Source organism: Misgurnus anguillicaudatus, chromosome 7, assembly GCF_027580225.2.
Source record: "Misgurnus anguillicaudatus chromosome 7, ASM2758022v2, whole genome shotgun sequence".
Taxonomy (NCBI): Eukaryota; Metazoa; Chordata; class Actinopteri; order Cypriniformes; family Cobitidae; genus Misgurnus; species Misgurnus anguillicaudatus.
In genome coordinates this window covers 11,074,493-11,100,350 of record NC_073343.2, presented here as the reverse complement: position 1 = coordinate 11,100,350, position 25,858 = coordinate 11,074,493, and the positions used below count along the sequence as shown (strand labels likewise).

Here is a 25,858-nt window from a genome sequence, read left to right as displayed (position 1 = left end):
TTATTATTATTACCCTTTTTATTGCCAGTCAGGTAGTGTGATTTCAATAGAGCATTGCTTTAGAATCGGGGCGTAGGGTCAAGTCTGCCCCTCCTCTTAAGGGGAAACGAAGGTGATCGCTCAATTTTTTTCATCCCATTTATTCCCAGTCTTTCCAAAGCAACTTGTCTTAAATTCATAACGGAATTTAAGAAAAGAAAAAAAATCTTTATTCCTTCTCTTTTGAAAGCATTAACCTCATTTTAATGGGCCGTAGACCAAGTGTGTGGAGATCACAATTTGGATGGGTCTGATTATGGACTAAACACAATACATAAATACGTCAGGCTCTTAACACCCTCCACACCCGAACATTATCGCATTACTGGTGCGCTTTGTTGCGACAGCAGCCCGAGTATGAAAGCTATCTCTCCTGTGGTGTAGCTGGCTCCAGTGGCATGGCTCTGATAAGCGGGGAACGTACAGCCCACCCCCCCATCCAAAAAAACCCTGCATTTCCCTCCCCCCGACGCCACCCCCGCCCACTGTACCCCCCTTCCAGCTCGGCTGTCCCCGTCCACTGCTCCACTGGACTAAGCTTTGAGCTTAATCCTCCAGAAAGAAGGTTTGATTATTGCTGACCAGCAAGCACAGGCAAGATGGGGAATCAAGTTTTGGGGGAGGGCGAAATGAAACGGAGAGATGAGAGATGGATTCGGTTTTGTTTTCCCACAGTTTGAATTGATTTAATTAACATTACTTGTTTATTGTAAAGATTTCCAGTGGCTTGCAAAGATGCAAAGTATAGAGTTGCTGACTTAAAGAGAGACTCTGTGTTTGCTCTGTTGATAAGCCCGTTCAGAATCAAGAATATGGAAATATACTTGCTATTATGCTGTGTGAATAGGCACTGGCACTGTAAGAGCCATATCGCATTTTCATGCTTTTATTCATATTAAAGACTGCATTAATGGTCTGGGAAAAATCTGCATTAAAACATCAGCCCAGAACTGCTGAAAAAGCACATGAAGAGCTGCCCCAGATATGAGATACATACAGTTAAATACAGAAAGGTGAAACGGCTGTAGTGTTGGAGAGGGTATTGCTCCATATTGCACTTATTCTGTGCACTTATTCTGTGCCACAGATTTAAATTTTGCTTCCATCAAAGAAACTTGTTTAGAATTACTCAGTTATTATGTCTATGTTAAGTCTAGACAATATTGAGCGATTATAGCTCTTTGTTTGTTGATAGCTTCATCATTGGAACAGCAGGTGTGTCTCAATCAGGTGTGTCTCATGTTAATGTCATTTGGCAGTCATGCTTATTCAGCAGTTTAATGAAAATTAATTATTCTAAAACTCTGTAATTTAGGTGGTTTTGGAAATTGTGCAAAACTGTTTTTATTTGAGGTGGAGCAGGGGTGAGCCAAGTTGTCAGAATGGTTATAAGGTTGAAATTCTACTGTACCATATATAGTTTTAAATCAAACTAATAAAATGTATGTTGATTGTTAATCAATCCTATTATATTTTTCCTGTTTACACTGAGGGTCTTACAAAGCAGAATCTGATCCTAGTTTAGCCTTGCCCACTCTGTAAAAACATATTTACCCAAATTTGAATTTAGGAAAGTGAGGACACCTAGAGATCTTGTAAGCAGTGTGCATAACAAGACCTTTTCGAACGCCCTTGAAAAATGCTTTTCAATGAATCTATTAAAAACCTCACCATGATACCAGTGCCCTGCTATTCAAAACCGCTCAGTCCACATCAACAAACTGACAAGTTACCGTAATGTGTTGTGCACAGGTCATGTTTTATAGATGTTTTGGGATGAAAGTGTCTGATACATTTTGCATACGTTGTTCTGCACCCAGGTGTCATTAGTGGACGTACCAGGCGGAGGTCGCCGCGTGGAGCGCCGGATGGGGCTGAACCAAGCTCAGGATATGGCCGTGTGCTGGTGGCCGCTCTGTAATGAGGAGGTTAGACCTTGGTCTCCTATTCCTAGTGCAGTGGAAAGAGCCAATCTGGTACTGCTTGCCTGCTCAGATACTCCAGGGCTTACGGTAAGCTGTTAAACACTCGTGCACACATGTTTCTTTAGGGCTGGTCTTGCGCTTCTCTCTGCATTGATGTTTCTGTGGTGATGAGGGTAAATTGAAGGTCAATTAATAACCATGACCTTCTTAATAATAGAAGTCGTTTTAATAATGCCCTGGCAGAATGCACTGCTGCTCAAGGTTTCTTTGCCTTTTTTAAGCCATTTTCTTTTGTACAATTGTACCTTTCTTTTGTGCCATGCTTTACCAGTCATTATTGTGTTTTATTCAGTGAGCTGCTGTTAAGTGCAGACTGTTTACTTTAACTTTATGTGAACAGTTGACCTTTACCCTTTCTACCCCCTAACTAGCTAACACTCCTAACAATCATAGTTGATGTTCTGCTCTCCAGTAACCTGCAGTTACGCAATACTGCAGTATACACAGAAATGTATAAATAAGTTTATTTCTTGATTCCAGAAATGTTGTGTTCATGTACTGGGGTAATATGGGATTTGTAATGTGGGACACTTTTTTGGGGGTGAATTTCTTGTACCATCACAAGCAACAAGGTGATCAGTTCTCATTTATTGGTCTGATGTACTGTATTTGCATGGCAATGAGGTTAATACATCAGTTTTTCACACTTGAAAATAAATGGAGAATCTGTGAATTGTTGTCATTTCTCCAATTTAGCCATTGTTATTAAAAGTGGTCAAATTCGAGCCTATATTTGATAAGTAAAAGTCACAGGAACTGTTGATAGCACTCTCCATCCAATTTTACATCTCTCCATTTTTTCATTTTTCTGCATCTCAGCTGCTGTTTAATGGTAATGAATAAAAAATCAGCAAGCAATATTAAGCTGCCATGTGGCACTTTGGTTTTAAACATATGTAAAATCTCTGCTCGTGAAGCAGGGGATGAGAGACTCGGGCAAATAGAGCACCGTTTCCAATCGCAAATGCGTCAAATGAAAACAAACAAGGGTGGAAAATCCAAAATTAAAAAAATGCAAAGGGGGGGACAGCGTGAAGCAACATTGGCTTGCTCTGGCTGGAAATGAACCCTGGATTTATCCTAGGCCTCCACCTATTTATTTTCTCTCCCTCTCCGTCTCATTTTTCTATGGTTAAAAAACATTAAAGTCTCTCTTGCCTTCATCGTTTCTAATTAAAGTGTTTGTTGTCATTTTCAGATCCGTGGTGTGAAATCAAGCTAGCAGTTTATGTAAGACGCGAGCGGTGAATCAAACGGTTCGCTCGGCGCACAGACACACACTTCAATCAATTCTGCCTCATATATATGTTCCCTTTGTTAAGTTAGCTATCTGCATGCTAAACCCATTTTCTGCTTAGTCTTCAGCATTTAAAAAGTGCGCTTTCTTTCCCTATGTGGTCTTAATTCTTACCCCTCTCAGATAAGCGCTGCCAAGAGACACGCTGCCAAAACCCTCACACACACACACTTATTTATGCAAACGTTTAACATTTTTAATCAATTCCCCTGTTCCGGGAATTTAATGATTTGTAATAAAAATATTTTTTATATACAGTACTTATTTTGCATTTTTAAGGTTGTAGTGTTTTAGTATACATTTGATATTTTTTTTATCTAATATTATTTTGCGTATTAGTAGAGCTGTTTTGTTATTTTCCGTAAGCACTAGATGTTGTTGAATATTTTGTTATTATCTCTCTCAGAACACTTCTCTTCGTTCGTTTGATCTGCATGTTTACCAGGCTGCCTTATTCTTGTTTATAAATTGCCAAATTTTTTGTGTCTAAACTAAACGCATATCAGTTCTGTTTATTCTGAGTGAAATTACAGGTGTGTAAAATCATTTAAAAGTAATTATTATTCAGAGTTTAATAAACAACTCGTATGTGGACCATGGAGCCTTCACAGAAAATTTGGGAGGTCTTGCGCTTCACAAATTGTCTTTTGTTGCTTTGGCACAGTTGATCAAAAATCAACTTTAAAAAAATCTGTAAAAAGGTAATACATATTAGTGACGTGTTTTACCACCATGGTTAAAATATGAGTATATAATTAATAAAAATTTAGTAATGTACCTTTCTGGTTACTTAAATGTAAAAAAAACAAATTTGAAAGATAAATGTACAATATGTACTTTTAGAGGCTTTTATAAGGGGGGTCAGAGGCCAGGATAAATCGGCTTTGAATCGAAAGTATTTGATGAACGTACAGTATGTGTTGAGAGCATTCGGTTAATATCATTATGTCATTTTCGAAGGAGGTGGTGTTTGGTTGCTTTTGGATCTGAGCTCCTCAATTTCTTTCTTACCTTTTTATAGCCTGTAAGACCTTTCTGCAAGAATGGTTCTGTGGATGTTAAAGGTTCTTTATGGAACTATACAACCTAACAAGAACCTTTAAGGAACCTATTTTATTTAATTTATTTAGTTTATTCAGTGGTACAGTATTCATGCTGGATTAATGTTTTCTAGTTTTACTTATTCAATGTCTTTCAAATTACCACTGTAAGAATTTTGCTTTCTTTAGGGTCAGTGAGGATCGCTAGCAATCTTTGTCATTTATGATAGCTGCTATTATGATTCCAGTTTATGTTTTATAGAAAGGTCCAGGTGGAGTGTGATTTCCCCTGTTAAAGTCTTTGGCATGTGCAGGTGCATCAGAGCAAATGTTTCTGTGTTGATTTCATGCCACAGCGGCCCGACAAGCATCTGATCAGCACAAACTTACACACACCAGAACACCAGAGACTCAGCAGCAAGAACTTTCATAGATTGCCTTCATCATCATCTCTCTCCCTCTCTTTCTTTCTCTCCCACTGTCTCTTTCTCTCTCACACACTGTTTGCTCTCTGAGCTGGAAAATTGGCTCAAAGCGCTCTACTGCTGTGAACAAGGCCTGCTGCTCAGCTGGACCTCTCTAGGTTTATCTTTCAAGTTGCAAAAGAAAGTCCAGAGAGGAGAAGAAAAGAAAGAATAGTTTTGACCAGTGACTGAAACCAATAACTAACAGACTCACTTACAGCTCTCTCTCTCTCTCTCTCTCTCTCTCTCTCTCTCTCTTTTGCTCTCCCCCACCTCCCTGAGATGGCGTTTGTCTTTGTGAAATTGAATCTGTCATTGTTTCAACAGCGACTCTGGGATTTGCGATGTTTGTGTGTGAATGCAGGTCTTAAGGAGGATCACTCTGTTAAGATGTTAAAACCTTTGTGACGGGCGAGAGAAAGACACTCTAAATGTCCCCCAGTGCTGAGGCAAACATATAGCCTCTCATCCAGCTCTCCTTTATTTTTTCACCTTTTAGTTTTTGTTTAGTGTTACCGTGGTAAAGAGCTTAGTGCTTTCTGTCTATGGCTACCGTACTACTAAACTGGATAAACAAGTGTGTGGATTGTGTTATTTGGGTCATTCTACAGAAACGTCCACTTTTGGCATGGCAAGATGTCTTAAAATTGATTTCTTTTTCTAACATTTAAACTTAGACCACATTATTAGATTACTCTTTGACTTTATGAGTAGACAATAAATGCTTAAAGACTGCATACACAATGTTTTTTGTCACTGGTGTTACCTTACTTCTTTAGCAATATTAAAGGTGTTTATTAAATATAATTTTTTTCCAGCTTTAAAGCTTAATTCTTAAGTGTAGCAGCTTAAAATTATCATGATGTCACATGTGAAAGATTATATTTAATGGGAATGAAAAAAACAGTAACACCAGTGACACAACAAATCACCAGTCACTGGTGTTACTGATCTTTACTGGTGTTACCCATAAGGAAGGTAATTTTCATGAAAACTTTATTTTATAAAATTACTGCTGCAAAGTATCAAACCACATGTTTGTCAATCATTGTATACTCACTACATTAAGTAGTTTAATCCATTTGTATTCTAGTTTTTTCCAATTCCCAAACAATAAAGGAGGTCATACCAGGGACTTAAACTAAAAGCTTCATGTGAAATCATGAGATAAATGAGAATATTTCTGATAACTGAAAAGAGATAGTGGACTTACCATGGGCTTCTCTTCATAGATCTCCAGGAAATTGAATGAAGGAAGGCAAGTGATGTTGTCATTGTGATTTTTATTTAAAAATAAAAGCTTTTTTGTTAAACGGTAACACCAGTGACACAACTCCAGGGGACCACTACTTTCATTATATATTTTAAAATATTTATGTAGCATTTAGTTTTTTAATGTAGTTAACATCATATATCTGATATAGTTATGGACGCATTATTGTATTTCAAATGGAATAAAACACTGTTTTTGATCTCAAAATAAAGCATTTTCCCTCTGTACATGACTCTGGGGACGAGCACTTCTGTGTGGCTTGGAATTCTAATTAATTAATAAAAATCAAATATTGCTACATTAATGGCTCAAGAAGGTGTAATTGTTCAAATAATATATTGTGTTATATTTCTATAAAGGCTAGGGACAGAAAAATTGACATTTCCGTAGAATGACCCATTTCTTTGTAGTTCCTGATGGTCTATTTTGTGATTTTACACATACAATAAAGCGCAGCATTGTTTGGGTGTGATAAGATCTAAGTGTCTGTATTAAAATCCAGAAATGTATGTGTTTCAAGGCTTATTTTACCCAAAAACAGAAATTCTGTAATCATTTTTTTCTGTTATTGTTTCGTATATTGACGCTGTTTGTTTTCCATACAAAGTAAATGAGGACTGAAACTGTCAGTCTGTAACATTATGCCTGAACAGCATAATGTACAAAGTCTGAATTTTCATCTTTTGAAACCTTTTAAGAGTGTCGCACATCTTAGTAATTCTGAGCAGGGTATTAGTTAAGCATTATCACAGTGAGTTGACCATCTTAAAATGTGCTATAAAGGTGTTAACCTAGCCCTAGCTAGGTTTTAACAGTTGTAGCTTTGCTCTTGTGAAGTCATCGTGGTTGAAACATTAATGTAGTATTAGCCTAAGCAGTAGTTGGGCATTGGTCTTTTGCTAGAATGGTCAATGGGGTGTTGGTTCTGAGCCTGGGCCCAGCTGTGGACAGACACGGAGTGGAAGCCTATGTGGCTGGGGCAGGTGTGTCTCAGCGGGGCCTGGCTCTGTGGAGATCTGGCACTGTTCCGGATCTTCCCTCTGTGCTGTCAGCACAACTCCTCCCGCCCCTCTCGCTAAACCGCTCTCACCCCCTGGGGTGCAGCGGGAGTCGGCCCAGGGGGGATTATGGCTAAAAAAATGACAAAAACTCATCCCCTGCTTCCACAGAAACCATCAGCAACCCGCTTAACTTAGTCTCCTACTCTGGCGCACGCTCCATCGTCCTGTGCCAGCTCTTTCTCTCTCTACAACTCCATACCTCACCATCTGCACTACAAACACACATACTACAGGTAAATCCATACTTCCTGTATGCTGCTGTCTGATAGGACCCTTATAAGTTGTTTCTGTGCCCATTTCGAGGTTAAATCTGCAAACAAATTTGCTCAACACGTGTGTTGGGACTGTGATTTCTACTGTCTCAGTGCTGGAGTAAGTTTAGTTTGCGATGAGGAGCTCATGCTGAATATTCACTTTCGTCCAAAATAATGGAGCGCCTGAATTACCTGTGACTCACTAAAGTTGTTTTTTCCTATTTTTTTCCATCTTTTAAAAACTCCTTATGTACATGGCTCACACTTACTACACTTTATATAAAGTTGATGACCCCCAAAAATAACATACAGGAAAAAGTATATGATTCTCTGAATATATCATGCATAATCTGGTCATAAAAATTGACAGACACAGTCTGCACGGGTTTTCATTGATAAACATTCACAGTCCAGAATGGGGAAAATGTAAGAATTTAGGTAAAGACTTTTATCCTGCAATTGTAACTCTGAGTTGTAAAATCACTTTTTGCCTTCTTGTTTCTCTGTGTTGTCTCTATGTAGGTTCTGAGCTCTATCCGAACTGATGGAAACCCTATAGACTGCAGATTTAGCCTAACTCAACCCTACAATGTCCTCACAGTGGAGCTGCACCAGGAGGCCAGTCACTCCGTGTCTGAGCTGCACGAGAAGCCCCAGCCTCTTGATGTTCATACCCGTATCTATGAATGTGCCCGAGGGCGTCTCCAAAATTTATCCAGCACTCCTATACCCCTCACATCCAAACCTATAACCTGTAATTATGATCCAATGGAGCGCTGGGTTCTCCTAGGGCTTCAGGACTGCTCTGTGGTTCTTTTTGACAGACAGACAGGCCTCTCTATGTGGGCCACCTGTTCCATGATGCCTTCTTTGCTAGAATGGCATCCTTCAGGAGGTTTACTGATGGTGGGCGGAGGTCAGGGGGAGCTTCAGTGTTTCGACATCGGGCTGTCACCTCTTCCTTTACGGCTAGTGAGTGAGGAACCGGCCCCTGGTTCTCTAGGCCCCAGCCTTCAGCTGTCCAGTCATATGAAGACCTCTAGTGGTCTGGAGGGCATCCAGTGGGCTTGCTGTCCAATATCTCAGGGAAATGATGGTCTGGAAACTCACGACTTACTGCTGCTTTGGTTTCATGGAGGGCCGCTTGCTACTCTGAGACTAAGACTCGGTCAGTGGAACCTCCTATGTTTCTTTGTTTGAAATCACGATAAACCAGTTAAAACTCTGTGAGTCTTTTATAATATATATGAAGAGTTTGGTTCCAAAACGCAATAAATCCATTTTGACTAATTTCGGTAAAAGCGTGTTTTCTATACCAAGAAAGTGACAAGATGAAAACCACTATTTTCTGTTACAAACTTTCACATAGCATCTTTAGATCATAATAAAAAAAAATTCAAATCCATAATTTGATTTTCAAAGATTTATTATAAAACTGATTCTTTTTTCACAAAATGCAATAAATGCATGACAAGCTTTTTTCAAAATGCTATAAATCTTTTGAATCAATATATAAATGATGTGCATAATCTTTTCCATGGTATATTCATTTAGTTGACTAGTGGTATACACTGATTAAAAACAAATATTAATGGCATTAATGAAAACACTTACTTTGTCATATTAATAACACTGTTATTGCTGCTGTTATCCTTGGGACGTTGTCGCTAAACATTTTTGACAGCGATCAGCTTGAAATTGACTTTGATAATTTTTTTGTTTGTTTGTTGTAGTACAAAGTAGATGAGGAAAATTAGGATTCCGTGTGTATTCCACACGCCGCCATTGTTGTTTATGATGCGTGGAATGGTGTGCTGTGATTTGTTGAGTGGATTTATTGCAGTCTGCAGAGAAGGAGGAGAGCAATTTATTGCGTTTTGGGAAAAAAAGGGAGAAAAGATGACAGAATAACACGGCAGATATCGGATTTTGCGTAAAATTAAGAATTTACTTTTAATACTGACCAGATTTTGGAGGTAACTATTTAAAAAAAGGCGTTTATTGCGTTTTGGAACCAAACTCTTCATATTCAGTTATATATACTTAGATGTTATTTATATTTCCTGAACACAAGCACAGGTACATTTAAAATAATTTACTTGTAAACAGAGATGTTCAACCTTTTTCAGGACTCCTAAATGGATAGAGAGGAGGAATAGGGACCCCAGTACATAAATCAAATGAAGACACTTTTGGTTACCTGACAAAGATATTAAAATAATTTTTAATTGACCTTTTTTAATAATAAAGAATTATGGAACTGCAAGGCCAGAGAGATTAGAACTTAATCTAATCTAAAACCCTTTTCTATGCCAATAGTAATGCAAAGCACTCCAGACTGTATATAGCAGGGGTTCTCAAAGTCCGGACTCCGGTCCGGATCCGGACCCGCGTCCACTTCATATTACAAGTTCATTAATTTATATGTGATTGATTAAATGTGTGCATTTGCTATTTTACAAATGCATATTAAACTTGTCAACCATTCGTTTAGTTATTTTTTCTTTTTAGATTTAAGAGTATTCCTGGTCCGAAAATAAAACGAGTTATTTAAAAATTTCCTGTGTGACGCTGTAGCCATCACACCCAGATATTATGAACAGGTACTTCATGTACTACGGCTTTTGATCAGTAAATCCTTATCGATCTGAAATCACTGTTGGTTTTAGTCGTTTAAAACATGCATTTGCAAAATCAACACTCGTCAAACATAATCTTTATACATATTTTTTATTATCATGAAAATACCTGAAAAGGTTTGAAGAACAGCAATATAACTATATCCTTAAAGGTATTGCAGAAGATTTTCTTTTTCCGGGTGGATCATCAAGACTATTGGTCCTCCTAGTTGTCAATCAGGAGTGTTGTGCAATTGCATTTTTTTTAAAAGTATAGAAGGCGGTTCTTTTCTAAAATTTGAGAAAATCCTCCGCTACACCTTTAAGACATTTCCTGGAGCTGCGTGTGTCTGGTTCTTCGTCTGCAGCGCATATTGAGTTTCTGCACGAGAGCGCCCCCTGGCTTATGGATGTAGCGTCATTTCACCGTAATTCATTGAGAAGCATAGCAAGCATCATCAGCCAATTTATAGGTGCACCCCTAATTTTGGTCAGTGTCTCTGCCTACCAACCACACTTTTTTTGCCACGGTTTATGCGGTTTATCTGATGGAGAACAAACTATGCCATTTCTCTAATTAGGTTGCTCTGTATTTTGCACCTGGTTACTTTTGGCATATTTCTTGTGTTTATGTTTAAAAAAAATTTTTTACTTTAAATGCAAAATACACTTATGTTTTTCCCAAACTGTTGTGTTAATTTGTTTTATAAACAAATGATTTACATAAAGTTTTTCCGGACCAATGAAAATGATGAGAATTCAGATTTGGACCTTTGAATGTAAACTTTGAGAACCCCTGGTATATAGTAACACATCTGGATAAGAACCCTCCACAGAACAGTTCAATTTGTTTTAACATGCTGTTAGATCTAAAATAATCAAGTTGCATTAAACATCTTTTTATACATTCAATATATAATTTACAAAAATGAATATTTAAGTCTGGTCATGAATATCAAGTTTAGTTTAAACTTGGTTTCCCGGACAGAGATTAGCTTAAATCAGGACTAGGCCTTAGTTTAATTAAGTAATATAGTTTTAACAAACATGTCTAAAAACATTACTTGTGCATTTTGAGGCAAAACAAAGGGCATCAATGTAATTTAAGATATGTCAGCGCAAGTTGTTTTCAGTTTGGACAGCTCTTAAATTTATTTTAGTCTATGACTAGTCTAACTGCCCCTAAATGTCTTTTAAAAATTTATTTCCCAGACCTTTCTAAAACTAATTCAGCAATTAACTTAACCCTCAAAAACACTTATTGTAGACTGGTATTTGTTTCCAAGAGAAATTATTAAAAACTGTTAACTTTATATTCTGACATAAAGATAGCCAATCAGATTAAGGCTTGCCAGATCAGGAAAGTGCTTGCCATTTTTGTGTGTAACGTACATCAGACGGACTGTGGGAAGTCTGTGGGCATTGCATCTGAGGCAAAGACTACAGAAAACCAGACTTGGATTTCTCGTTCTCCTGTTGGGTTCATTATGGAATTTAAAAGCAAATAGACATCTGAGGAAATGGCAGAGGCAATGGCCAAGTCTTCCGAGGTCAATAGCCACCCTTGGGCTGCCACCTCCAGGTGCATTCTGGGATGTTTTTCTCTGATAAATCATTTACAGTGGTTTATTGCCCCTCGGGGCACCAGATAACGTTTGCCAATCAAAACCTTCCCATGCCTAGAGTTTAATTTTGACTTTGGAACTGAGCTGAATGACTCCCAGCAACTCTTCTGCAGTTTTAAACAAAAAGCACCAGGAAGGTAAAGAGTTTCCTATCAGAGAGAGGTAGAAAGTAAGAGCGAGTGAGTGAGTGAGAGAGAGAGGGAGACAACAGTTCCCTCTCGTCTGATCGCCTGCCAAGTTTTTGATGAAGAAAGCAAAAGTGCATCCTTTCCAACTGATAATTCTGAGTGGCGAGTGAGCAGCATTTGTTTTCCCTGTTTGCAGTTTTGTTTATGAATGTGTTTGTTTGTTGGGCTTGTCTTGCTCACACACCCATATTTATTGACATATATCACTAGTACTGCTACATGAAGTGAGTGAATCGGACGCGCTGAGGATGAAAGGTTTGGCAGAGCTCCAGTCTTCTCAAGGAAGCAGTTCTTTCTTTAGCTCCCTCTCTTCTCTCTTGCTCACCCACCCCTGTTTTTTATTTTTTCGAGTTATCTCATCTGGGCACGTGCTCTGCGCAGGAGAGCTGCTGTATGGGTGGATGCGGGGGGCAGCTAGGCTGAGAAAGAGGGAAAGAGACAAGATTAATTTATAGGCATTTAGAAACAGGAGAGAAAATTGCAGAGAATCACAGTTTGTAGTCTTTTGGTTGTATCACATTGGCCATCACATTTGTTCATATATGTCCATATATAATAATTAATACTAAATAAATAAATAAATGAAAATACTTCGTAGATTGCATAACGTCTAATTGAACGGTTTATTTTAACCTAATAAACTCATTTCACAGTATATGTTTAATATGATTATAAGTTTGTCCTTAATACAAAGATAAACAAAGTCCCTTAAAAAAAAACTTTAAGGGGGAAAAATTACCCCCAGTTTTACTGCTTTTTAACATTTACCCAACCCAGCATTTTGTGTAATGTTATGTAACTGCCATCATAATCATAAGTCAGAATTGAATAAAAAATTCATCTTCAATTCATAATCATTCATTGAATTATTTTTCTGTTTAAGTGTCATCGACTATGTCACAAAGTGTGTGTTTTTATGTTGGTGTGTAAGAAGCGCTGCATGGTTTCTGTGGCTGTTCTGAGGTCTGTTATTTCTCTCTGTACTCTGTTATTAGTCACATTAGTGGCTCTTCAGGGGTTTGCGGGAGGCGGCCTGTTAATTTCCCACATGCAGTTTTAATTGGACCCTCTCTGACCTCCATTCCCAATTCACTAACAAGAAATGGTGGCCTTGGTGTCATTTGTCGCAAAATGGGGCCTCCTTCTGCTCCCAGCATCCACGGGAGGTTATTTCAGTCTGAGAGATGAGTTAGGACAGCTTTGGTCACAACAACAGTTATAAACTATAGTTATACCACGGGTCTGTTGAATGCTGCATTCTGATTGGCTGAGAAATGTTCTATGGGTGTTGATTATTTTTCTGTAAACCGCACACCTAACTTGTCAAATGTCCAAGGTGGTAATGCGGCACAACGCGAAGCATTATTTTCTTATAATTCAATGGCCCGTCGTCAATTATTCCTTACTAAATGCATGGATGATTTTTGTGTCAGCTTTTACTTTGTTTCAAGTACCAAATGTCCCATAAGATTACGTTGTGAGCAGTCCCCATGTGGAAATCGTCTTAATAAACATGTATAACTATAATAAACTCTCAAAAGTCAGAATGGATTTTGTGAGGACTGGGTTTAGGGTTGATCTTACAGAGTTGAAAATATAGTCAGCTCTGTCAAAACAGGTACTCATTGTTTTATACAGAGTAGAAAAGTTTATTCATGTTAATACACAGGCGTTAGGAATATGAATAGGAAAAATGCCTTGTGGGGTTTATTCACTGACATATTTCTGCCTTGGGTTTTTGTGTGATGTTCATCAATAGTGTTAAAGTATGCATTGTTTTGAGATGTTTGTAGCTAATGGTCTCCCGTTGAGAACTAAACAAGGTTAAGTGTAGCCCCGGTTCTGAAGTAGATCCAATACGGCTGTATGAAGCTATGTTACATTATTCAAGGCATCGTCAGTCTGTGCGGTTGTGCCTCAGGTGATCACAGACACTAACACTAACCTGTGACAAAAGTAACTTAACAAAAGAAATCGATTCACAAATTACTTTCTGTTGTTGTTGTTTTATAGAGACAGACAGTGAGAGAGAGACTCGCTAAGCAAATACTTCAAAGTGTATGAAGTGCAGGAAAAAACTAGTTTGTCGTTTACAAAACACATGGAGTTCTGAATTAGCATAATGAATATAAAACTAAAGTAAAATCAGCTTTGCAAATCAATGAACACCAATAACTGAAAATGTACTTTAGTATTATCTTGTTTATTTGTTTTTTAGGCATGGTAATTCTCTGGAATTGTGTATAATCCATTCTTATGATACTATCAACACCCACACCACAATCACAACCAAAGAGTTTTTGGTCCACAACAAAGAACCTGATTTTGTTCAATTTAAATATATTTTTTAGATTTAATTAAATCAGTCTATAAATTTAGTTAATTTAGTTTTGTACATTTTATTGTACACTTCAGTACATTGTGTTTCATTATATTTTTAGGTATTTTATTGGCCATTAGCTACTTTCTTTTCGACTCAGCTATGTCTGGCTCTCTCTCAAGGGTTTTTTCTTCATAGGACTTCTTTCTACTGACTAAGTAAGGTTTTTTTTCTCCTAGGACTTTTTTCTCAATCCCTAGAGAGACAGCTGACATTGGCTTAACTTAGAACTCTTCTATACGTTACATTATTATACTCTCACTACTATGGTTTAAAGGGACACTCCACTTTTTTGAAAATATGCTACTTTTACAGCTCCTTGCAGCCCCTGAAAATAGTCCCCTTGGTAACTTTCAATAGCAGAGGACTATTTTCGGGCACTGCTTAATATCATTGCGCTTGCTGCAGCCATGTTACAGCAGCAAAGTCCTTGATTATTACGCCAGAATGAGAGTATAGTTCATATCCGCCCCGAGAAAATCGCAACTTTACATTTTTTATCGGTCTAAGTACTCAATGTAATTATAAGTTTTAAATGGGTAAAATATCGAAACTCTATGGTTATTTTTGAGCACACTAATGCTTAATGGTCTAATCAGATTCAATGGATTATGCTAAGCTATGCTAAAAATGGTACCGCCAGGAGGCTGAATGGATTCCAAAACGGTAAAAATGAAATATTTAACTCTAGGGGAGCTGGAAAATGAGCATATTTTCAACAGTGCTATAGGGAAACATCACAAGCTGAAGGTCGATCCACATGTCAATGGCAGTCTTACAAAGCATCACCTCTAAAGATCTTCTACTTCATACAATCCAGAGCTTTTACTGTCATTCTTAGTTTTTTCTCTGTTTCTTGTAATTGTGACTTTTCTTTCAACATTTTGCTATTTTGTAGTAGCAAATGATATCAGAAAATGTTGCAAGCTAGATTCAAACTTGAATTTCCATTATGTATTTTGTAGTATTACTGTATCTTATAATTGCAATCAAGCTGCTTAAGCTGAGCTTGTGTGGATCGAAGTTTCCTGCAAAGAGTTAGTATTATCTGATGTCCAGCTGGTATGATTTTTTTATATGAAAACTTTTTATTATAATAATACAGTACTTAATATATGTTGTACATGTATGCCAATTGTCTTTTTACTATGAGTATGCTGCAAACTTACTTTTCCTGTACAGGGACAAATGAACTGAACTGGATTTTTCTTTGTCTAGGTGTGTTTAATGGAGCTCAGTTAGGCCCAGCTGATCTAGTACAGCACCGTTTGAGCCATGGAGAGGTGGATGCAGCACTGGGAATTTTGGGTAAAATGGACTGGGCAATAATGGGAGCTGAGTGTTACCGTTCACTTATTTCTATCAACGATCACCTGCTGAGGATGCCACTGGACCACCAGACTGAGGGTAAAGACTGACCTCAGACCTGTAGTCTTTGATTTCTTAACAGATGCTAATCTAAAAACATAACTAGTGACAGAGAAAGTCGAAGTTCACAATACGCACTCAAAATTAAATGCTCTGTACTTCGTAAGAAACACAGTTTAAATCATGTTATATGAGATAATAATGAGAATTATATGCACAGGACTGGAGAGCAGAAAAAATTTAAGTGACAATGTTTTTAATTTTTGACGTCTTTTTAGATTTGAAGTTTTAAAAAAGGTTTAAAACCATTTTAGTAGAGTACAGTGAACCCCAAAATGATTTGATCCTTTTAGAAGTTCCTCAAAATATGAAAGTCTTATTGCAAAACCTGACTCAATAAAACCATGTGGCATTTATTTTAAAGAGAAGCAAACTTTTCTACCAACACGTTTTACAAAAGGGGGTTTGTTACTGTACAAGTGTGTAATGCTAAAATAAAAGATATATTGTACAAAATACAGTATGTATAAAATATGTAATTTGTGGAGATTCACTTTTATTGTCGATATGAATCAATTCAACGGGACTCAAAAATCAGTAAATCAGTAAAGTTTTGTAACCGTTACATTATAAAGTAAGCCCACAGTGATGGCAGTGGAATGTTAGACACTACCTCTGCTTGTGTACCACCTTTGACACGTGACCCTATTAAAAGGGGCATTACACTGGGTAAAAGTGAAAATTGTTAAAAACATTTAGGGTAATTTAAGTACACATGTGTACAAAATATCTAACACTGTGCTTGTGATTCTTTTTTTATTTTTAATGTTAAACTTGTATTTATTTAATGCAGTGACATTCAGATTTTTTAATGCGTGTCCAAATACTGTTTACTGGGCCAGTTTGTCTAAGCTAATATATTGGATCCTGTTGTTTGTGTGACTTCAGGTCAGTTAGAAGCAGCTCTGGGGATGTTTTATGCCCCATCCAGACCCCTGTCAAACACTGTTATACTGGAATACAGAGATCCCATCAGCAGATATGCCAGGCGATTCTTCCATCATCTCCTCAGGTATACACACACAATTACACACCTCAAAACACACATTTGACAATTGCCTCAAAATTATAATTCTTCATTATACTTTTTTTTTTAAATGAACAACAAAGGCCCCTATTGCAATCTCTGTTTAAGTTTTTATCAGTTGCTTACATCTGCCACAGTTTTAAACCAATTTAAAATTAATAATTGTTATTCTGAGTTTTCATTTTACCCAAAAGTTATGGGGTGCAGCTGTAGCATGTCATAAGAGAACTGGATCTCCTGACTAAGCCTGGTTTCTCACAAGGTTTTTTCACAACAAGTGAAATTAAGTTTTAGCTCCTTGCCGCTGTCGCCCTTTAGGCTTGCTCACTGTTAACTTAAAGGGATAGTTCACCCAAAAATGGAAATTCTGTGATCATTTACTCACTCTCATGTTATTACAAACCCGCATAAATGTCTTTGTTCTGATGAACGCAAAGGAAGATATTTTGAGAAACAATCCATTCGTGGAACCCATTCTCTTCCATAGTTGGAGAAAACAATATTATGGAAGTAAATGGTGTCCATGAACTGTTTGGTTACAAAGATTTTTCAAAATATCTTACTTTGTGTTCATCAGAACAAAGAAATTTGTACAGGTTTGTAACAACATGAGGGTGAGTAAACGATGACTGAATTTTCATTTTTGGGTGAACTATAGTTAAAAGTAGTTTTGCAAATTCTGTTAAAGGGGTCATATGATGCAAATTCATGTTTTCCTTTGGAGTGTCAAAAGCGGTTTGTGTATATAGAAGATTCTTGAAGTCACAAAGATTAAAGTATCAAACCCAAAGAAAAATTCTTTTTTAAAATTAAAGGCTTGTCCACGCCTTCCTTTAACTGCCTCATTCAAGCACTCCCTCACATATCTACTTCATTGTGTGGGAAAATTTGCAAAGCACTGCCCAAATGTATAGACGGTTTCAGCAAATAACAACATAAACAAACAGCTTTCGTAGAACAAGTGAAGAGTTTTGTTGCAAAACAAGATAAATCCATTTTTTTACATTTTTGTGAAAACATGTTTATTATTATGTTTTCATGTTATTATTTTGTTTTATGGTGCTACTTAGCTGTATTTTTTAAGTTATGAAGGTTTAAATCAAAACAACTGCAGTTGCATTGAAATGAATTCGAATCCACAACCAAAAAACTATCTTTCTTAAAAAACAAAAAATCGGTGGTTCTCTCGTATTGCACCGAAACTCTTCAAGTTTAATTTCTGGTAAACTTCGCCACAGAATCAATAAAAACAGATTTCTTATTAGAGTAGTTTATTTCTGATAACAAGCTAAATAAGTAGATTAACTTAGTTCAAATCATAGTTAAAGTGTATCAAAAACTACACTGAGCTAACGTTACTCTGTAAAATGTGTACTATATAATGTATACAGTGTTTACTGCAGATTGGCTGCCAAACCTCCCTTCACATAGCGGTGATCCATGATCGCCATCTTCCCTTGTCTTTAGGAAACCAAAACATTTGTTATTTTCAACAAGGTATTTGTTCCAGAATTCAGTTCAGCCACTAGCCCAAGGGTCTATAATTTGTTTAAACATGGTTGTGTAACCTCTCAAAAGTGTGTTTTTCTCTCTTACAGACACCAGCGGTTCGAAAAAGCCTTCCTGTTGGCAGTAGATATCGGGGCCAGGGATCTGTTTATGGTGAGGACACACATTGGGCATAGTGTGGCAAATACAGTGGCATTTGAATAAGTGGTATACACTCTCGGAAATAAAGGTACACAAGTTGTCACTGGGGCAGTACCCTTTCAAAAAGGTACACCTTTGTACCCAAAGAGTGCATATTAGTACTTCAAAGGTACATATTGACAGTTAAAAGATATATTTTTACCTAAATGGTATATATTAGGACCTTTTTTAAAGGGTACTGCCCCAGTGACAACTTTGTACCTTTATTTTTGACAGTGTATTTGAACAACATATGAATGTCATTTTGTAAGATGGCAAAATATCAAACCAAGTGACAAATTAGCAGAAACACAGTTTAACAAACACAGAACACACATATGCACAAAAAAACCCATCATAAGTCAGTAAAGTCAAAAACACTTACTATCATGAAGTCAGAAACTATATGGTTCCTCTTCTAGGATACATGTGTCAACTTCAAACCACTAAACTTAAACTTTATTCCACTAAACATTACGTTAAACACAATAGATACAAAGTTACTGGCTTGTTAGTTTTGAGAAAATGTCTAGCATCATATTTCCACTTAATTCGGTATCTTTTGCAATAAAATTCATACAATTGGGGACACTCTGTGAAGTTAATGAAACATTATTGTAATAAAATATAATTTTCATTAAAGGCATTCCATGCAGTTTGAAGTTTTTGTCAAACAGCGACCCCTAGAGTCACTGGGGAAAACTTGCAACTGTCGTAATTTCGCACGCCCACTCTGTACGTACCTGTAAGGATAGTGTTGGGCGTGAGATGGACTCCGAAGATAATGACCAGGGAATGTTTCACAATTTCATACAAATATTAGGCTACTGCATGTCTACTAAACTACAGATGATGGTAATAGGATAATAAGAAGTTTATGCCAAGTGTAGAGTAGGCATATAATAATAAAGTAGCCTACCGCGTTTGCTGGCTTATTACGTTTTTACAAGATTGCAGCTTAATCACAAGTAAACAGTCTATAGTCTAACGTTATGTCTACTGTATAATTTCATTTGTTTTTTAATTGTAATGTAAACATTACAAAATGCATTGACAAAGTTAATTGTATACTTTGCATTATTTCATAACATTGGCCGTTATTCGTTGGCCATAAGAAATCGAAATTAGACAAATGACTACGTACACATCACAACACAACACTTGAGTTTAGATGGCCAAAAAAAAAACATGTAAGAGAAACGAGTGTTTGTTAGCAGGTCTGCTAAATGCTCTTATGATCGTAAGCTAGCTAGACCCATGTTGAAGTTATTTTACTGGTGTAATTATCAACACTGGATGAATGAACAGCTTAGTAAAAAAATACACACTACAAGCAAGCGCAACCACATACAACATAGACCGCAAACAAATTTACAAATAAGAGATTTACTTACTTGTCCATCAACAAGATCGCCAGATCAGCATCCCTTTTGCATCCAGGGCTGTCTATTAGCTCACGCCAACGAGTAAAAACCTGACCGAGTGGGACTCTTGTCCGGTTCCTAACTGGGTCAGATTCTCTTTTTCGCTTTCTACTCTCTTCCGAACGGGTTTTCTTAGCTGTTTCCCTCATCGAGCATCACGTCTCAAATGCGCGCGTGCAGTTGTTGTTACAGGCTTGTTTGACTTCACGCAGCGCTGCAGGAACCGACAGCCGGATGACGTCAAAGTGCCGTCTCGGATCATTCTCGCGGTACTTTTACGTCATCCGACTGCCGGTTCTTGCAGCGCTGCACGAAGTCGAACAAGCCTAACGTGTGTGACGTCGTTGCCGTAAAGCAAGTCGTGATTCTCGCGAGATTTGTCAGGGGCGGTTCTCTCAAGCTTGCATTGCTGGTTCTGGTAGCGGCGTCCTTCCCGAGCTTCAACAGGGGGATGATTCGCCATACTATGACGTCGTTTACCATCGAAATGACTTTGAAGCTGTTATATTAAGGTAAAATAACTGCATGGTGTGTCTTTAAAGCAAACGAAAATCAGATTTTAATTAGTTTAATGATATAATTGATTTAATAGTCTTTTAATTCTAATGATAAATGACAAGAAAAAGTTAAAAGTAATGTGATATTGTGAAAAATGTAAAATTACACACAAGTTTTTATGACATTAATAATGATAATAGTGCAGTTATGGGAATATTATGCATCAACAAAAAATTGGGTTTCTTTCTGTTTTGCCCCTTAAAAGGCAATGGGCAGGTGCAGCTCAAGGTCTGAGGCCCCTGGCCATGTCACTTCCCCTTTCTCCTACATAACATGAATCCCAAAAAGTTCAGAGAGCAACAGTTGCTAAGAGAGGGAGGCGGAGGATAGGGTGGCAAGCGAGGAACTCTTTCACAGCTCTCGTGGCTGGTACGCTATCTTTTCTCTCTGACCCCTTTTCTAGGCCTCTTCTCTCCATGACCGAGTGACACCTTCCCTATTAGCGTTCACACCGGTCGCAATTTCTCCCTCTCTCTCCTTTTTCATGCAGTTTCTCTCTCTCCCTCCTTTCACGCCAGTCGCACTCGTTCCAATTCATTCCCCACTAAGTGCTGCCGCTGAGGGCCCCAAGTGAAAAGGTGGAGCTCGAGCCACACAGCTGAAAGGGCAGAGAAGAGAGGGAGGAGGGGGAGAGAGCAAAGGAAACCTGGATCTGTTATTCTTGGACTTGCAGTGGGAAATGTAAAAAGGCAGAAAGGAAGCAGAAAAAGAGGACGAAAGTGGCAAATTATGAATGACCCCATGAATATCAGTCTTCTGAATCAACAAAGACAAGGTAAAAGAGAGAAAGAGAGAGTTCACTAAAGGCAGTGGCGTTTCACCCCGTGGTTTTGGCTCTTGGCTAATTAGCCGCAGAAGTTAAATTAAACCACCCACAGGAGAGAGGGAGAGAAAGAAAGAAAGGAGAAAGGCAGAGAACGAGCGGGGGTCCTTGCTCCATCTGATCTGGTCCCCTCCATGTCACAGAGGTCAACTGAAACAAAACGGACAGAGCCCCATGTAAGAGCCCCCAGTATGAGCCAGACTCGAGTCTCATTGTCTCCAAATCAACAATAGAGCACCAAAAGAATTTCTCTTTCTTTTCTTTTGTAAGGAGCCTTTTGTGAAGTGAAGCACTTTGGTGTTGGAAGAAATTGGAGGGGTTGGAGTCACAGAAAGGGGTAGAGAGGAAGGGACGGAGGCGGGGTGCGCTCCACGCTCGTTTGCTGAAGTGTTTTGCATAATTTTAACATGCTATAGTTGTAATTATCCTGTGATGTGAACCCTGATAATGTTAGTGATAATGAATTGAGCCCATGAGTTTGCCTTTTTATATTCATGTGCTCTTTTTTAATCTGCTGATTAATTAATTCGGTTTTATTACATGGCTATTTGAAATACTTAATTGTGATTGGACAGTTGCGACATTTAGTAGTTTTTACCATCATATTAATTTGGCATAATTACTGCTAAACTGTATATTTGACTGTAAAACTGTAAACTGTAAAAGCAGATGCTTTTATACAAAGTGACTTATAGCATTTATAGTTCCGTTGTAGGGCCTACGCCATAGCCTCTACGCCTTAAGTCCAATTTATAGTCGTGCGTAATGTCTACTTTGTAGGTTATCCGTAGCCTCTGCGTGCACCTCGCCAAATTTTTAACAGTGTCAGTTCTACACGGACCGCAAGCACTGTGATTGGTCCACTAGAACCCCTTCCGTCAGGTAAAAAAACTGCGTCATAGATATTTCCATTTGCGACGGTGAGAACAAAGATGGGCCAAGTTGAGGAGTGATTTAGCTAACAAAAGTCGCTGTTTATTTATTTCCATCACTTCTGGTCTTCTCAAAACATACAGAACAAGCTGCTGTTTCTTCTTCGTTTGTGGGTTAAACTGACTAAACTGCTTGTTTATTGACGGTCGCGCTGCTATTGTGGTTACACGCGTGCAGACTGCCTACCAGTGGTCTGCATGTGTTTTTGCACGTCGACACAGACAACAATGCTGAAGTATGTATGAAAACCAACGCATATCCTATGCCGTCGCGGCTATGCCGTAATACGTACGCACAACTAAAATGAGCCGTCGGAGCCGATGGTGTAGTGGACAGTGCTTCGACATATGGTGCAGACGCACTTCTGGCGACCCAAGTTCGAAATCCGGCTCGAAGTCCTTTGCCGATCCCATGCCCCTCTCTCCACCCTGTATTTTCCTGTTGTCTCTTGGTTACTGTCTGTCAAATAAAGGCAAAATGGCACAAAAAATAATATATAAAACAAAAACTATAATGAGCTGTTAAGGCTACATGTCAGGTTTTATTCATACTTCTGCTTTGTTGTTCACCTCAACGTGCAATTACACATCCAGATCTAGTAGGCAATGTTCATGGGCATATTATAGTATCAAGGCAAAGGCTAAAGAAGCAGCAGCTTGTTGTTTGAGAAGCATCAGCAGTAAAGGAGGTAAACAGCCTTTTGGCGCTTTTCCATTGCATAGTACCCCACGGTTTGGTCTGGTTTAGTTTGGGTCGGGTCAGCTTACTTTTGGGAGCTTTTCCATTGGGTGCAGTACGTAGTATCCGATAATTTTTTTTGTACCACCTCGGTCGGGGTTCCAAGCAACCCGAGCTGATACCAAACGTGACGCGAAAACACAGTGGATCACTGATTGGTCTGAGAGAATTGTCACTACTTGCGTCATCGCTACAATGTAAAAGATTAGCTTTACCTTTAGTACTAGCTTGCGCTGTCTCAAGCAAACATGTTGTCATCTGTGCTCTGCTATAAGTTCCTTAAAATCCCTTTTAGCGATGAAAAACAGAACATTCGTGACGAGCACGTCAGCATTATATGCTTAAATGCAACTTCAATGAGGCTCAGCGGAGAGCGTCAACTACTGACGCCACGGGTGTTTGAACAGAAACTGTCACATGAGACAGAGGTAGTGATAAACACGATGTGCAAACATCTATTTGTGGTGGCCAATTTTAATTTTGTGGCGGACTGATAAATAAATAAATAAATGTATGGGAATGTACAAGGACGCTCTCACTTGTATGATGTCACAGCACTAGGCAGCGCAAATATAATGACACGCCTATTATCCCTCCCACTGCGAAGTAATACCAAACTCGATGGAAAAGCTTACCACACCAAAGTGAGGTGAGCTGACCCGACACAAACTAAACTAAATCGTGGGGTGCAATGGAAAAGCGCCATTTGTTGCAGCTTGAGTTGTTAAATATAGCTCCTTAACTTGGTCCATTTTTGTTTTTATAGTCACAAGCGGAAATGCATATGAGGAATGGGAAGCACTTTTTTTGACCTGACAGGAGGGGTTTTTAGTAGACCAAACAGCTTTTGCGGTCCGTGTAGAACTGATGCGTTGTTACATTTTTGAAGAGGTGCACGTCTTTCTATTCCGTAGGCCAATTGACGCTGAAGTATAAATTGGACTTTAGCACAATCCTCTACCAGTTGAAATATAGGAGTATTTAGTTCAGATTAGTATTTCACATCCATTTTATTTATTTTTTATCTATTACCATTGTGGTCTTGGTCACATTATACATTTAGTTTGCAATAATTAGCAGCTGCTGACTGTACATTATCTCTCACATGTTTGTGATGGTTAATTTACACGCTTGCTAAGTTGGTTAATGGGGCGTGTTTGTGTGTGTCTGTATGTGCGTTTGCTAGAGTTTTATGTTTATAAAAGAGTGAACTGATATTAGTCTGTTTTTGTGTAGAGACTAATGATGAACTCTGAAGCTGTGTTATCAGATGTGTGAAGGTCTTACAAATACTCAGCTGGATTACAGGTGTGATCCACAAGAATTGTTTAGGCGTGTAAATGTATGAATGCCAAAGCAATGCCTGACAATTCTGCATGCCATAGGTTTGCCCTCTCTCTCTCTCTCTCTCTCTCTCTCTCTCTCTCTCTCTCTCTCTCTCTCTCTCTCTCTCTCTCTCTCTCTTTTCCTCCCCCTCTCCCACTCCCTCTACCTCTCTCTCTCTATCTGTCTCTCTGCTCTACTGGTCCATGTAAATTTCAAACTCTTCTCTGTTATGAAGTGAATATCAAACACCATCACTGGACCAGCTGTTTATTCTCTGTCAATATGCCTCTCTAGTCAGAAATAACACTAAAAGGCTGTTTATCTGCATTTGAGCCTTTAAAGCTCTTAAATAAGATTAGAGTGGATTCTGTGTCCTCTGTAAGCTGGGCTGAATAAGAGCTACAGTATAATATCTGATTTATGTACAGATTTATTGTTATCCCTCTTAGACGTCTGGATTCCCTCTTGTTTTTATTGATCTATGTTTTTTTGGTTTGTGAGCATTACGTTTTGCTGAGCCTTAAATGTATATATTTAGGAACTGATGGATGGATAGGTGGATAGATCGTAAAAGAAATTATTGAATTGTTCCTATTATAAAGGTAGTTTTAGACATTCTTAAACCGTTCTTATTCGCAGCCACTTAAAGGTTATGTCCATAGTAGATTGGTATGTTTGAGTGAAGAATTTCAGTTCTTTGTTTGAGTCATGAGGTTATTGGCTCTCATCCCTGAGCCTCTGAAGTTGCTAAATCAAGTCCTGTTTGATGTTTGTAAGTCATTCTTACCCCCCCTCATCTGATCAGACTTGCAGAGGCTGGTTGACAATACAGGCATTAGTGCTCTGCAGGTCCGACTGTGCTGCATTCAGGCTCTCTGCAGCTCTGACTGATGTTCCTGAAGCGGAAGGATAGGTTTAGCGTTTAACCGGAGAAAGAGAGAGGATCTTATTATTTTAGAGTCAGCACTGAGCTTCTCTCCCAACTTTCACTTTAATTTACCCATGAATAGGCTCATCTGAGATGGTCAAATAGTTTGTCAGTTGTATTATTAAGTTTTTAGATTGTGTTTGAACATCTGAGGATCTTCTCAACAGAAAAAGCGTTCGGTTGACAGAACTTTGTGTATTAGATTGATTTAACAATACAAAAAACATGGTATTGGAACCCACCATAAAATTGGCAAAAATAGCTTTGATTTATGAAGGACATAACTATGCAAGGCATTTGTTTATTGTGATCATATCATATTGTTTTGTTATCTTTTTTGTAAAGGCATAAAACCACTCAATGCTAAAATATCATAATTTGCGGTTTAAAGTATTCCAGTAGTTGGAACTGGCCTGCTTGTAAACTAGTTTTATGATAGTTTTGTACCTCTTTGTAGACTTTTAGTTTAATGTACCAAATGTTCAGGTCAAAAAGCACATAATATCATTCATAAATAGATGTTCTTTTAGCACATTCTTGTTATTTTATTTCTTAGTCTGGGATCCATTTTGTTGTGACTGTTGGTTTGGCATTAAAAAGCATGTTTATGGGTTAATGGAGGTTTCTTTGAGTGCATGATACTGTATAATAGATACATTATAACCTATTCAGCAAGATAAGAGGGCTGTATTTAAAAAATTGAAAGAGGAAAAGTGATTGTATGAGTGCGTGTGTGTGTGTGTGTGTGTGTGTGTGTGTG

The 25,858-nt window shown here is 38.1% G+C and overlaps 1 protein-coding gene across 3 annotated transcripts in view; it reads left to right on the top strand.

Annotated features, from left to right (window-relative positions):
• Nucleotides 1-25,858, top strand: part of wdpcp (WD repeat containing planar cell polarity effector) — a 71,250-nt gene that overhangs the window by 34,604 nt on the left and 10,788 nt on the right. For all 3 annotated transcript variants that reach the window (XM_055172485.2, XM_055172484.2, XM_055172483.2), the window contains 5 exons: nt 1,860-2,051; nt 7,936-8,581; nt 15,443-15,631; nt 16,541-16,664; nt 18,278-18,341. In XM_055172485.2, the coding sequence (XP_055028460.2) occupies nt 1,860-2,051; nt 7,936-8,581; nt 15,443-15,631; nt 16,541-16,664; nt 18,278-18,341 (1,215 nt within the window). The remainder of the gene's footprint in view (nt 1-1,859; nt 2,052-7,935; nt 8,582-15,442; nt 15,632-16,540; nt 16,665-18,277; nt 18,342-25,858) is intronic.